The sequence below is a fragment of the Triticum urartu genome, unplaced genomic scaffold (assembly GCF_003073215.2).
Source record: "Triticum urartu cultivar G1812 unplaced genomic scaffold, Tu2.1 TuUngrouped_contig_6498, whole genome shotgun sequence".
NCBI classification, from domain to species: domain Eukaryota; kingdom Viridiplantae; phylum Streptophyta; class Magnoliopsida; order Poales; family Poaceae; genus Triticum; species Triticum urartu.
Window position 1 is genome coordinate 1 of NW_024117263.1, and position 15,265 is coordinate 15,265.

The window sequence follows — 15,265 nt, forward strand, 5'->3', positions numbered from 1 at the left end:
GCCGTAAGGATCCACTGTGGATTGGTTCACCACTATGGAGAATGACCATGGAGATGGGGATGATCTGGGATCAGGGTGGTTTGAAGTGAAAAAGGTAAGCGGGTCCTTTACCTGACTAGCTCTGCTCCATTTTAATTCCATAGAATGATTGAAATTGTACACAATATCTTCTCAATATCACCATGTTAGTTTGATTCTTCTGTAAGATGCTTCAAGGCTATGGGCTTTTCCAAAATTACCTTGTGTTGTGGACTGTCAAGATGGCACCACAATAGACCTTTTTTTCTCCCATTGTTGTGTGTGTTTATCTCCTGTTGTGTGGTGCTGTGCTGCTGTTAACTCGCTATAATTTCTTTTAACAGAAACATCGATCCAGCTCGAAATTCACATTGCAGAGGTCTTCAGGAAGTTCCACCCATAAAACTCCAAACTCTTCATCACGGTCTCAGGCCAACTACAGTAGTGGCAGTTCAAGGTGGTATGACAGGCTGCAGTACCCACATCAGAGCACAAATGATAACCTTGCCGTTGATGAATTGGATAGTAGAGAAACAACTAAAGTTCAGCATGAGGAATGTGTTGATGTAGGTGCTAGTAACCTGAAGAATGGATTTAATGTTTCAGCTTCAGAGCATGTAGTAAAAAAATGTGAAGAACTGCAGTTGGCTGAAGAAACAATTGATCCTCCCAAAACTGGCATGATTGATCGCACAGATCATTCAGTGCCTCATGAATCTCCCAACTGTTCAAGTGATCTTGCAAAATCTGTAGAAGATTCTGATCATGTCAAAGACCCTCCAAAGACAGAGCTAGTAGGTGTTTTGCCCAACTCTTCTGTCAAGTTTGGAAATTTTGATGATGTCACAGGTCTAGCATTACCCTCAGATGCCTTCAGAGATAATAATTCTTCTACAGAGTACATGGATGATGAAGACACTACACAATTCAGAAATGAATTAAAAGATGAAAGTGAACTTGAAGATGAGATGAATTCTATAAGAAATGCTGATACATCTCCTATCACAATTCATGCAGTGGAGACACCCACTGAATGTAATAGAAATCCATTGGATATATGTGAAATACAAGATAGTCCTGTAGTTGTTAGTGGTTCAACTACCTTAGCTGACTCTGTCTCCCTGTCCTCAAATAATGATCTTGAAGTTCCAGTTACATCTTCCTCGGTTGCGCCCATAGAAAGCCAAACATTACTTCCTAACCACACAACGGTTTCTGTAGATCTTGGAGGTGAAACTGCTGAGAGCAAAGAAAGATTCAGGCAGAGGCTTTGGTGTTTTCTTTTTGAGAATCTGAATAGGGCTGTGGATGAACTGTACCTCCTCTGTGAATTAGAATGTGACATGGAGCAAATTAATGAATCCATACTCGTTCTTGATGAAGCTATATCTGATTTTCAAGAACTGAAGTCCAGGGCAGAACATTTTGATAACACCAAGAAGTCTCCTAGCTTACCAAAGGAAGGGGTACCAATGGCTGTCAAAGCCGATCATCGAAGACCTCATGCATTGTCTTGGGAGGTCTGTGTTCACACCAGTCCATCAAGATTACCTTCATGCGGTTCATTTTCATATTACACCTGTTCATTTTGTCTGCGGAACTTTGAAATATGTGTATATGGTTGTTTCTTAGCATTCTTATCTCTTTATGATAGTTGTTGAGCACTCTGATGAACTGTGTACTCCTAGAACACACGTCTACTACGTTGAATGCTAAAAGTTCTTGTTGGTTATGTTAACCGTGGTATATGTTTATCCTTAAAAAAGAGTGGTATATGATGTCTTGGTGAATGTAGATTTCTCGTATATATTTCTGTTGGAATAATATGAACAGTTGTGAAGGCTGAAGCGACATTTTCTGATATATCACGTATGCAGGTCAGACGAATGACAAGTTCACCACACAGGCAAGAGATATTGTCTTCATCTCTAGAGGCCTTCCAGAGAATTCAGTTCGAACTGGCACGCAAGCAGGCTGGTATAACAGCAGAGAGCTTTGCACCTAGCTCTTCTGGGGAAGTTTCAGGTATTTCAGCAAAGCTGACTACAGCATCAGCAACAGTTGGGAATATCAGTTTGAAAGTGGAGAGTCAGGTGAAACTTTCTGATGATAGTGAGAAAGAAGTTACTGAAGAGAGACAAAGTAAGGAGGCATTGAAGTCAGGTAGATCATTCCCACAAAGTAATCCTTCATTTTCTGCAAGGAGTAGAAGAGGGGCACTAGAACCAATATCTGAGATAGCTAAACACACTTCTAAGGATAGGGTAATGGCAGAGAACAAAAAGTCAACAGATATTGTGAAAAGGAGTACGACCCATCTTGAAAAGGAGAAGCAAAATACAGCACAGTGGAAATCGATGGATGCCTGGAAGGAAAAAAGAAACTGGGAAGATATACTGAAATCTCCTGTTCGGAGTTCCCGTGCCTCTCATTCTCCTGGTGTTGGCAGAAAAGTAACAGAACGTGGACGTGTTCTACATGACAAGTTAATGTCTCCCGAAAAGAAGAAAAGAAGTGCTTTTGATACGAAAAGAGAAGCAGAAGAAAAGCATGCACGAGCTTTGCGGATCAGGAGTCAACTGGAAAGTGAGAGAGTTCAGAGACTACAACGTACCACTGAAAAGTTAAGTCGTGTAAATGAATTGCAGGCTGTGCGCAGCTCAAAACTGCGAGAAGTAATGAATGCACGTCATCAACGTGGTGAATCTCGTCATGAAGCATATCTAGCCCAGGTTGCGAAAAGAGCTGGTGATGAGAGCACTAAGGTCAGTGAGGTTCGCTTTATTACATCACTGAACGATGAAACTAAGAAATTCTTGCTGAGGCAGAAACTTCATGATTCTGAAATGCGGAGAGCTGAAAAGCTACAGGTGATCAAAACAAAGCAGAAGGAGGACACTGCAAGGGAAGAGGCTGTGTTGGAACGAAGAAAGTTCCTTGAAGCTGAGAAAATGCAGCGCCTTGCTGAAATACAGCGTAAGAAAGAAGAAGCTATAGTCAGAAGAGAAGAGGAGCGCAAAGCATCTAGTGCTGCACGAGAAGCGAAGAGCGCAGAGCAACAACGAAGAAAAGAGATAAGAGCTAAAGCGCAACAAGAGGAAGCTGAACTTTTAGCACAAAAACTAGCTGAAAAGCTCCGTGAAAGTGAGCAGCGCCGGAAGTTTTACCTTGAACAAATACGTGAGAGAGCTTCAATGGATTTTAGGGATCAGTCTTCACCTTTTCAGCGTCGCTTCCCAAGTAAAGATAGCCTAAACCGTTCTACGTCAGCTAATAGTGGCGAAGATTCACAGATAGTAGGCAATGCCAGCACTGCAGAGTCTATGGTTAAAACATCCAATGCCACACAAATGAAACGAAAGATTAAGAAGATTCGTCAGAGATTAATGGCTCTCAAGCATGAATTTGTTGAACCAGCCATAGGTGAAAACACAGGAATTGCACACAGGGCTGCTCTAGGAGCTGCCAAAGGTAAGTTAAGTAGATGGCTTCAGGACTTGCAAAGACACCGTCAAGCTAGAAAAGAAGGTGCTGCGAGCATTGGTTTGATTGTTGGTGACATGACGAAGGTACTTCTTATTGATTACATTACATATTGTGCCATACTATGATAGCAAAGATGGTTACTGATAGCACTTTCTGTTTATTTTTTAACAGTTCTTAGAAGGAAAGGATCTCGAACTGCATGCTACTAGACAAGTTGGTTTGCTTGATTTCATTGCGTCTGCTTTACTTGCCTCACACACTTCAAGACCAGTAGCTTGTGAAGTCACTGTTTACCTTTTGCGCCTGCTTAGAGTGTTACTCTCACTTCCAGCTAATCGGACTTATTTTCTAGTACAAAATCTTTTACCTCCGATTATTCCCATGCTATCTGCATCACTAGAGAATTACATTAAGGTGGCAGCATCAAACTCTGGAAGTTTGAATCTTCTGTTAAGTAAAACTACAGAGAACATGGAGACAGTTGGTGAAGTTTTAGATGGTTTTATATGGACTGTAACCGTCATTGTTGGTCACTTATATGTTGACGACGAACAACTCAAAATGCAGGAGGGTCTGATAGAACTGATTGTAGCTTATCAAACAATTCACCGTCTGCGAGATCTTTTTGCCCTTTATGATAGGCCCCAGGTGGAAGGGTCCCCACTCCCATCATCCATACTATTTGGTCTCAATCTTCTGACTGTCTTGACATCCAAACCAGGGAACTTTTCTGCCATTGATTGGGAGTCCTGCAAATGCAGAACTCCAGCTGGTAATCTAGCTCACGAATGTGAGTATCTTAGTTCACTAGACATACGAGTTGGCAACCAGCTGATGGCACCGGACGAGTCTGGAGATGCCAAATTACCATCTAACACTTGTGATATTTCGAAATGTGATGACTGTGGGTTTAGTGAAGTGGTTGAAGAAAACAAGCTCACCGAACAACATGAAGGTTCCGCTCTAGGAGATAGAAGATCACTGGATGAAACTAGAAAAGGCTTGTTAGACCTCTCTGCTGGCCAGAATAACTCAGGGTCTGTGTTAGAAATACAATCGTCAAATCTGGGAGATACAATAGATCAACATTTTGAAGTTTCCACTCAGAGAAATGAAAATAGTACCGTGGACGGTCACCTTGAAGGAAGAAAGATGAATAACATATGTACAGAAATGAATGACAGTCCTGGAAAAGGCAATGAAATAAACCTGAAACAACCTGCAGTGCTTGTACTTTCTGCCATGGCTGAGACAGGCCTGGTTAGTCTGCCTTCACTGTTGACAGCTGTGTTGCTGCAGGCAAACAACAGGTCGTCATCCGACCAGGTTTGTGTTTCTGCTTGTTTTAAGGTGCAATGCTTTATTGAGAAAAGTTGTTTTATCTCCAAACTCAATTGCGCTGTAGACCTTGAGAGTCGCTTTACAAGATTGCACTGGGATGTTTGTAGAACTCATGCATTTTGATATATAGCACGAAATTTCTCAGCTTCAAAGTAGTACTCATTTTTGTTTCATGAACAAGAAGGGTTTTGCCCATAAATTTTCTTTCACTGGCATACTATTGTTCTTATTAAAGAGTTTAGTAACATATAACGAGAAAAATTGACCTTTTGACATCATATAGATATAATTTTGTAGGTAGCTAGCAGGCAATTTAGATATTATTGCATTGATTTGTTGTAGTTTTCTTCTTGCTAGAAAATGATAGCTAAAATTTTCAGGCTTCAGCGATTCTTCCATCAAATTTTGAAGAAGTAGCCACTGGTGTATTGAAAGTTTTGAACAATGTGGCATGTTTGGATATCACTCTTCTGCAGTGTATGCTGGTAAGCAGCTGTATCCAAGGCTGGGTATTATTGTTATTGGCTTCTTGTTTGTTGGTTTTCATGCATCGTTTGACGCTGAATAGATGAATTTCTGAACTGCAAAATATAGCCTAGGAAGACACACAAAAAATAATCTTAAACTATTTATAGTGCCAGCAGAGAACTAGTCATTCTTAAAGATCTCATGCAAAATTTGCTGTCGGCAAACTGGCAACATTTTAATATGGGAGCCCTGAAGATCTTAATGATCTGTTTTTCCACCTATGGTAGTTTGTATGCTTACTGGTTATGAACTCTTTTCAGGCTAGATCAGATCTGAAGATGGAATTCTTTCATTTGATCAGTTTTCTGCTGAATCATTGCATGAATAAATGGGGAGTACCAAATGATCAGGTAAACTGTAGGCTATTGTATTTACAAGCAAACTTTCCATGTATTCTCAGTAGTTTGTGTGATATATCTATGGTTCTTTTTCTCGGATGTCCGTCCCTGGAGGGCCATATCTATGTCGCTTTTGAAGTAGTGCTTTGTGTTGAAGTAGATTGTTTCACTCAAGTATTGTAGTAGTTACTTTCAGGTTTCAAGTTTTTCCAATTTGTAAATCATTTCTTCGTTGGCCGATGGTAGCAAGTAATACATCTGGAGTTCATTATTATTTGTCTTCTACTGATTAGGCTGTGATCGGTGTATCACTAGAATAATCAAGTGGAGACAGCTATTCCCAATGGTTTGAAAAATAAAGTGGATTCTGATATTTGTGCACTCTTTTAACTGTTGTTGGGATGCTGTCATTTCTAACAACAAAGCCTTTAGTCCCAAACAAGCTGGGGTAGGCTAGAGCTGAAACCCATAAGATCTTGAAACCAACTCATGGTCTAGCTACCTTCCATACACCCCTCTCCATGGATAGTTCTTGGTGATATTCCAGTCCTTTAGATCTCTCTTAACGGACTCCTCCCGTGCCAAGTTGGGTCTACCCCGACCTCTCTTGACATTTTCAGCACGCTTTAACCATCCGCTATGCAGGAGGCCTGTGTTGTATATGCCCAAACCACCTCAGGCGATGTTGGACAAGCTTCTCTTCAGTCGGTGCTATCCCGACTCTTATCATGTATATCATCATTTCGCACCTGATCCTTTCTTGTGTGGCCACACATCCATCTCAACATGTGCATATCCCCTACACCCAACTGTTGAACATGTCGCCTTTTAGTCGGCCAACACTCAGCGCCATACAACATTGCGGGTCGGATCGCCGTCCTTAGAACCCGCCTTTTAACTTTTGTGGCACTCTCTTGCCACAGAGAACGACAGAAGCTTGGCGCCACTTCATCCATTTGGCTTTGATTCTATGGCTCATATCTTCATTGAGATCACCGTCCTTCTGAAGCATTGACCCCAAATATTGAAAGGTGTCTGTCTAAGGTACCACCAGTCCATCAAGGCTAACCTCCTCGTGCCTAGTAGTACTGAAACCGCACCTCATGTACTTAGTTTTAGTTCTACTAGGAAATGTGCCCGTGCGTTGCAACGGGATAAACAAATCTTTTCACGTCCTAGTGGTGACACATCCGTATTGCCACGTCTCCTCTTCACCATCGTCGTCAATGATAGTCACATTATTCACTTTCACGATAAAAGTGGTCAATCCTAAGGCAATGAGCTTGCTTACTCTAGAATGCCACTTCGTGAGCTCCTCTCTACAACGACTTGTAATTCTACATACTTATGATGATGGTGGACGCCATCCTTATCTCATCTTTACTTGATTCATGCACCATCCCTACATTTGTATGCAATTGCTTTTTTCTGACGGTGTGGAATATATGATAGAGATAATTATTGTTGGATAATTTTGAATCAAATAACGAAGGTCCTATGCAATGAAGCTCGATGACAATGGCTAGGAATTCATTTGAATTTCACAAATGATTTCCTCCACCTTCTCCGTCCTATCTAAATCATAAGATATCCCCATCTGACAGCACCCTCACTACTAAAAAACACATCGTGCAAGACTAAAAATTAGGTTATGGCGACGTGGTAGAGAATAAAAAAACTTTTGAAACTTAAGCTGAGAAAAACTTCTAAAAGGCCATTTAAAATACTAAAACCATAAGGCGATATCACAGCCTATAGAGGCATGCTCCATACAGTGCAAGCCTTGGCGTCAATGTGTCCAAGCTTAGCTTCCTTCTAGCTTTAGAGGCCGCCTCCAACAAATAAACTTGTTGTTTGGTTCCATTTATCAGCAAAAGAGCACGCACGTTCTAATTGGTATAAAATAAATTTGATAATTTGTATCATATTCGAGTATTTATCTATTGCACTACTAAGTCCAAATCCATCCAAATTGAAATAATTACATATATTGGCTCCAAGTAATGGGGTGAGAGATATATTTACTCCTGATAGACCTCAAGTTTTACAGAGATGATTACTCCTGTGAGTAATTATTCTGTGAATATATTTCAAAGAAAATGATCATGCACATAATTAGATGTGGCACTACCGAGATACAGGAAGCAACTTGAAGTTTTTATCTCAAATTAGTCACCAAAAAGAATGCTCAAAAGTGCATGCTAGCCATACGTTTTAATGTCCATAATTTACGTGCATGAATGATGAATAATGAATAATGATCCCACAATATGTTGCATGGCACAATCATTGGAATTTTTAATTCCGGACAATGATTCCACAATATGGTGCATGGCACAATCTCTGGAATTTTAATTTCCGACCCACAAATCCTGTCCTTCCAAATCGGGGCTGCTTCATCTGTTTTACGGTGCATGGCATATGCCCCACACAAATCTCAGGAGTCTATTCTCATCTCTCCCTCTCCCTCTAATTAAGTTAGATCTTCTTTAATCTCCCTCATCCTGCATGCATGCATAGCACACCGATTTATTTCCTCCTTAATCTCTCAAGTTATCCTGTGTGCATGCGTGCAGGCACGTTGTAACTCCTTAATCCACTCTGTCTCTCTCATTAATTTCATTTATTCCACATTTTTTCTTTAGAGACGGATCCAGTCCTTCCTGATTTTCTAGGCGGCTAATTGACATTAACTGGCAAGTGTATATAAATCAATCAGATTTTGTGTAAGAGGGCGAGGTGGGACAATATTAGACGGAAACGAACATGAAATCTTTAGTACATAACTTGGAGCTTGGTTAGTTGGTCGTGTCTGTAGGATTGAATCGGAGGGCTAGAGTTTGACTACGCGTACTGCAGGTATAGTTGTTTTCTTTGCCTGGGCCACCTCGTGAGTGGGCTGAGGCCCATGTGATCGACAGGTCTAGAAAATCGACAGCGTACGAAAATTTGCTAGCGACGGACGAACGAAATTTTACACAACGGACGAAAATTTTGGGAGGAAGAAGCGATAGCTGCTTTATTATTAGGTAAAGACTAAGCCTAAAACCTTTCGATTCTAGAGTTTGTCTCCATAGCTCTTAACTTTCTAGTAACCCCCGTTCGACTATTATCGACTAGCACCACATCATCCGCAAAGAGCATATACACCATGGGATATCTCCTTGTATATCCCTTGTGACCCCATCCATCACCAAAGCAAAAAGATAAGGGCTCAAAGCTGACCCTTGGTGCCGTCCTATTTCAATCGGAAAGTCGTCATGTTGCCATCACTTGTACAAACACTTGCCACAACATCATCGCACATGTCTATGATGAGGGTAATGTACTTTGTTGGGACTTTCTTTTTCTCCAAGGCCCACCATATGTCATTCCATGGTATCTTATCGTAGGCCTTCTCCAAGTCAATGGACACTATATGCAAGTCCATCTTTGGCTCCCTGTCTCTCTCCATAAGTTGCTGTACCAAGAAAACGGCTTTCATGGTCGACCTCCCAGGCATGGAACCAAACTGACTTTTGGTCCCGCTTGTCGTTCTTCTTAAGCGGTGCTCAATGACTCTCCCATAGCTTCGTTGTATGGCTCATCAGCTTAATTCCACGGTAATTAATACAACTTTGAACATCCCCCTTGTTCTTGAAGGTTGATAATATACTCCGCCTCCATTCTTTTGGTATCTTGTTTGCCCGAAAAATGAGGTTGAAAAGCGTAGTTAGCCATACTAACACTATGTCTCCGAGGCCTCTCCACACCACAATCAGGATACAATCAGGACCCATTGCCTTACCTCCTTTCATCCTTTTTAAAGCCTCCTTGACCTCAGACTCCTGGATTCGTTGCACAGAACGCTTTATGGTATCATCAAGGAGTCGTCCAGCTCAATGGTAGAGCTCTCATTCTCTCCATAATAGTTTGTCGAAGTACTCCCGCCATCTATGCTTGTTCTCCCCGTCCTTCACCAGGAGCCGATATGCTCTGTCCTTGATGCATTTGACTTGGTTGACATCCCTCGTCTTACTCTCTTGGATCTTGGCCATCTTATAGATGTCCTTTCGCCTTCCTTCGTATCTACTCCCTCCGTCCGAAAATACTTGTCATCAAAATGGATGTATCTAGAACTAAAATACATCTAGATACATCCCCTTTTATTCATTTTGATGACAAGTATTTCTGGACGGAAGGAGTAAGTGTTGGTAGAGGTCCTCATACGCCCGACCCCTTGCTTCGCTCATTGCTTGCTTTGTGGCCTTCTTTGCCACCTTGCACTTCTCAATGCTGTCTGCACTCATGTCCAGGTGTACGCGTCTGAAACTGTCTTCTACTTAATAGCCTTCTGGACATCATCGTTCCACCATCAGGTATCTTTAGCTCCGCTTCTACTTCCCCTCGTCACACCAAACTCCTCTGAAGCCACCTTACGAATGCAAGCTGCCATCTTCATCCACATATTGTTTGCATCACCTCCTTCCTCCCAAGGGCCCTCCTTAATAACCCTCTCCTTGAAAGTCTGAGCTGCCCCCCCCCCCCCTTGGAGTTTCCACCACTTCGTTCTAGCGACTTTGGTGCGTCTATCCCACTGGACACGAAGCCGAAAGCGGAAGTCAGCCACCACAAGCTTGTGTTGATGGACAACACTCTCTTCGGTTACGACCTTACAATCTAGGCAAGCACACCCGTCTTCTCTTCTCGAGAGAACGAAATCAATCTGGCTAGAGCGTTGACCACTACTAAAACTCACTAGATGGGATTCTCTCTTTTTACAAAGGGTGTTAGCTACGATCATATCGCAGGCTAGAGTGAAGCTCAAGACATCTTCTCCATCTTGATTCCGGATACCATAGCCAAAAACCCCATGCACCCCTTCAAAACCTGTATTAGATGTACCCATGTGGCCATTGAGGTCTCCTTCTATGAAGAGCTTCTCGCCAATAGGTACACTCCTAACCATGTTCTCGAGACCTTCCCAGAACTCCCTCTTGGTGCTCTCATTGTGGCCTACGGGGTTTATGCCTTGATAATATTGAGAACTAAGCCCCCAACTACCAGCTTGACCATGATAATCCGGTCCCCTTGCCTCCTCTTGACGTCTACCACTCCATACTTGAGGCTCTTGTTGATCAAGACACCTACTCCATTTCTGTTTGTAGTTATCCCCATGTACCACAACTTGAAGCCAGTATCCTCCACCTCCTTCGTCTTCTGCCCCCTCCATTCGGTTTCTTGGACGCATAGGATATCAACACCTCTCCTCACTGCTGTATCAACTAGCTCCCGTAACTTACCTGTCAGGGACCCTATGTTCCAGTTACCTAAGCTAAGCGGATCCTACTAGGTTCGGCTAGCTTCCTTACTCATCGCACTCGTCGAGCCAAATGCGAAGACTTGCTCATTTTCACTACACCCGGGCGTCGATGTAGCGCGCCACTAAGGATGCGATGACCCAATCCTTGCTCACTTATCACCATATCCAGATCAAGATACGGCATGCCACCAAGGGGGTGACGGCCCGGCCCTTGCACACTAAACACCACACCTGGGTTCCGGTATGGCGCATCACTAAGAGGGTTATGCCCCAACGATGTTCTTTTGAGTTTCATGTCTACAAGAGTGGCTGAGTTTTGATGTTTGCTCGCCGAGCCTACGATAACCTTCCTCCTTTACCCGGGCTTGGGACCGGCTATTTTGAGACAACATAGGCAAAGTTGATGTTTTCATTTCTAACCATTCTACAAAGACCGATATGGGCACGAGGCAAATTTCTGGCACTGACAGTGATAGTTCTATTCGATGGTCAGCTATGATAATTTATACTTATTATTTTAAAAGGAATATTTATGTGTTACAATCGCTACTTTTTTTTTCTTTTCTTCTGGTTACCCAATGCAAGGGACCAGTGCTAACGTTATACCACAGTGACGCAAGGAAACAATTCTTTGGCAAACATTTTTGGATAATAGGTGTGTGCTCCTTTTTTCAGGTCGGTTTACTGCTTCTAGAATCGATACTGCTTCTTGGCTACTTCTCTTTGTTCCATCCTGGGAATCAAGCAGTTCTTCGATGGGGTAAGAGCCCCACAATACTTCATAAGGTAAACAGTTATTTTATGTAGCCATGTTTTTTCGTAATTTCTGGAGAATACTGGGCGATTCTGATGAGTTGAGAAACAGGTGTGCGACCTGCCTTTTGCTTTCTTCAGCGACCCAGAGCTGATGCCCATCTTGACTACTGCTCTCATTGCCGTCTGCTACGGCTGTGATCAGAATAGAAGTGTGGTACTTCAAGAAATAAGCTCAGATATGATCGGTACTTTGCTTAGGTCCTGCAGAGCGTCAGTGCTGGCCACTTCAGATTCCGTCGCCGTGGATGGTTCTGGAGCTAATAATTCCGGTGACAGCACTCATATCTTGCCGGACATCAGAAACTCACTATCTGACATGTCGATACGGTCAAGCCGCAAAGGTGCGCGGCCAGTGTTAGGAAAAGGCGTTTCAGGGGCCATCAAGTTAAACAGAAACAAGAATCAAAAGGATGGTAGAGGAGTACGAGCTGGTGATGATGGGGGGCCCTTGAAGCAAAGGGCCGGAGAAGCTTCATCTGCTTTTATGTTGCATAGGAAAATCCCGGCTTTCTTCTTTGAGAAAGCAGAAGAGTTCTTCTGCGGCGGTGCATAGCGAAAACGCTGAATGGCACAAGCTGACCAGACTTTTACCAGAGGCTACAGAATTCGGGTTTTTGCACAAGCTGACTAGAAGACCTTTAGAAGAAGCTACCGAATTCCTTTTTTTTGCACAAGCTGACTGGACCTTCACAAGAAGCTGCCTGCCTGCCGAATTCGGGTGTTTGAGGCGATGGTTCGTCTGACTAGTGTACCATGAGGGAGGCAGTAACATATCAGCAGGCTGGTTCCAGGTTACCCTACCTGTTAATTTTTGACTAAATCCCGGGGGCTAAAGATGTGATTGTAGAGAATAAGTTTACGATGCAGCGTTATGCATGCCTCAAATTAGCCAGTTCCTGATTCTCAAAAAGAAATTAGCCAGTTCCTTGTCCAAAGAACTGTATAGAAACAAGCTGTGAATTGTAATGTCAAACTCTGGCACCAACACATGCACACAGGGAAGAAATACATCATATATACTATTTTGGGTGAGCTTCAGTTCAAAGCATGGTACAAACCAGACAAAGCTGTTATCCTTTTTCGAACATTATTTAGAGACGCGTATGCTGACAATCAATAAGTTTCTATTACAAAACAACCAAGGCCTCTGTCTTAGGAGGAACTACAACAAAATGCATTGATTTCCATGTCACTAGCCATCAAGGCTTGTGGTTACCTAATCTTTTGTACTAGCCATCACTATCTTATTCATGCCCGCCCAGCCGCCAACTGGCCCTCCCCGCGAGCCCGCTCTGGCTGCCGCCGACGCATGCATGTGCTGCTACTTAGAGCGCCGTCGTCTTGCCCCGAGCGTGGTCTTGTCACTCACCGTCTCGGCTCTCAGGACAGCGGGCTGCTGCGCTGTCCGTGCGCCCAGGCTCCGGCAGCCATCCCCACTCATCTCCTCCTCCGCTTCATTCTCCCCACGTCAAGTGCCGGCCGGCGACCGGCGGCGGGGCACTTGTGCCGACGACCATATATTATGACAGCTCCCCCATCCCACAAGGCGTGTACGGAAAAGATGCATTTACACCTGCAACCGAGCCAGCGATATGACCGTAGTGCCTTGGGCGCAGGATGCCCAAGTACTGAAGCCTCGAGTGCATCAAATGATAGGCCAGCCCCCTCGTCAACGTATCGCACAAGAAGACGACGTCCTCAAAAGGATGGAACCCGAGGAAGCTAACATAATCAGACTTAGTTTCCCGCTCCACCACCGCTGCGTGATCGTCTTCTTCTTCGTCCGAGGCGCCGCCGTCGTTAACATCTTCCAGGATCCAACGCTCGTCGGTTTCTTCCCGACGGTAGCACACCCCACGCGCCAGTGCCTGCTCGAGGTCGACGCGATGCCTCAGCGCCCACTCGCACCGCCCGCGCGACTCGTCGAGGACCCAAACCCGGAGAAACCTGAACGCGTCTTCCACCATCGCGCAGCGGACCTCGTTCTCCGACTTGCCCAGATGAAGCTCCGGATACGTGGCCGTCTCCATGCCCGCCGGAGGGCGGATCACCCGATACTTACGGTCCGCCATAGATATCCTGCAGCAGAAGTCGTTTTAATTTGGATCTGCGCGTAGAGCGCTCCGCGCAGGTACACGCCGTAGAGCTTCACGTCCAGGTCTAGCCTGTCCTCCTCCAGCATGCCGGCGATGGTTCCCGCGGCGCCTCCTTGCCGGACGAACGCCCTCTCCTCCCACCGCTTCGTGTCCGACGAGTAGACGGGCAGGTCGAACGGCGACGGCGGCCACTCCGATTCCCTGGGCATCCGGCCCAGCCTCTCCTCAAATGGAACGAGAGGGATCGATACCACCTCGTAGTGAGGGGAGACACTAGGATCGAACACCAGAAACTTGTCTCCTCCCAAGACGTAGAAATCCTCCATCCCGGCGCGCGAGGGCAGCGGTGGCAGCGGCGGCAACCGCGCGCACTGCCGCGTTGCAGGGTTGACCACCATGTGGGAGAGTAGTAGGACGAGGCCGTTGCAGTGCTCCCTGACGGCGGTGTTCGAGCTATAACTGAGGTCGCCGGAGACCGCGGTCCTGGTCGACGGACGGAAGAGCTCCGAGACCTGTAGGAAGCAAGGTTTTGGATCCCAAGCGAGCCTTTTTTCTCGAGGGGCACCGAAATTCACGGTTCCCACGGTAACCACGAAATACCGGAAAAAATTCGGACGAAATTCAAAATCAAATTTTGAATTCAAATATTTCAAAGTTGATATAGATAAACTTTTAACTCTATGATATCACAGTCTTTCTCCTAGCGTAGTGGCTCAACACACGCACCCACCGATGCTGCTTGGTCAGAGATTTCGAGTTCGACTCAAATTTAAAAAAAACTTGAATTTTTTTGCTTGGTATGAGTGTTTTCCGTGAGGTAGCGGTAAACGCGGTAACCGCTCGGGATCGCGAAATTTTGAGCGGTACCCAAAACAATGGTAGGAAGCGGAAGTATATGAAGATCTCGCCGAGCGTGTGCGGAAGGAGGTCTGCCCGCAGCAGGTGCCCGGCGTCGATCATGGCGTGCCACGCCTTGCAGACGCAGCGTGACGCCGTGAGGCTGTGCGGCGGGAGACGGCGGAGGATGTCCGCGAGCACGTCGTCGGGTAGCAGCTTTGTTACTGCTTCCATATGCTTGTCCCTTCCTTGACCTTGATCACACGTCCCTCTTGTTGATCGATCTAGCTAGCACACACACGAGACGCAACACGGCGACACGCGAGTATATATATACCTCCAAAGGCAGCCTAGTACATATAGAGTAGATGAATCGGTGACTGATCCTAGTTTGATTCGGATGGGACGTCGACTCTCGGTTTTTTTAGGAGAGAAAACGTGGACTCTCAGTTAATTCCAACCATAACGTGAAAAAAATGTGCCCTCTATTCCCTCTAATCTCT

General features: G+C 44.7%; 2 protein-coding genes across 2 annotated transcripts; one reads left to right on the plus strand and one right to left on the minus strand.

Moving 5' to 3' along the window:
• The first annotated feature begins 34 nt into the window (after positions 1 to 34).
• On the plus strand, positions 35 to 12,861 carry LOC125530698 (S phase cyclin A-associated protein in the endoplasmic reticulum-like). The gene is made up of 8 exons (XM_048695094.1): positions 35 to 94; positions 363 to 1,538; positions 1,896 to 3,587; positions 3,676 to 4,830; positions 5,226 to 5,330; positions 5,634 to 5,723; positions 11,689 to 11,799; positions 11,879 to 12,861. Exons 1-8 carry the CDS (start codon positions 35 to 37, stop codon positions 12,380 to 12,382), a joined length of 4,893 nt encoding a protein of 1,630 aa, XP_048551051.1. The 3' UTR covers positions 12,383 to 12,861.
• A 987-nt stretch (positions 12,862 to 13,848) lies between these two features.
• Positions 13,849 to 14,996, minus strand: LOC125530697. Its single transcript, XM_048695092.1, has 2 exons — positions 14,793 to 14,996; positions 13,849 to 14,437 (listed from the first exon to the last, which is right to left on the minus strand). The coding sequence occupies exons 1-2, from the start codon at positions 14,994 to 14,996 to the stop codon at positions 13,877 to 13,879; spliced, it is 765 nt and encodes a 254-aa protein (XP_048551049.1). The 3' UTR covers positions 13,849 to 13,876.
• Positions 14,997 to 15,265: the final 269 nt, after the last annotated feature.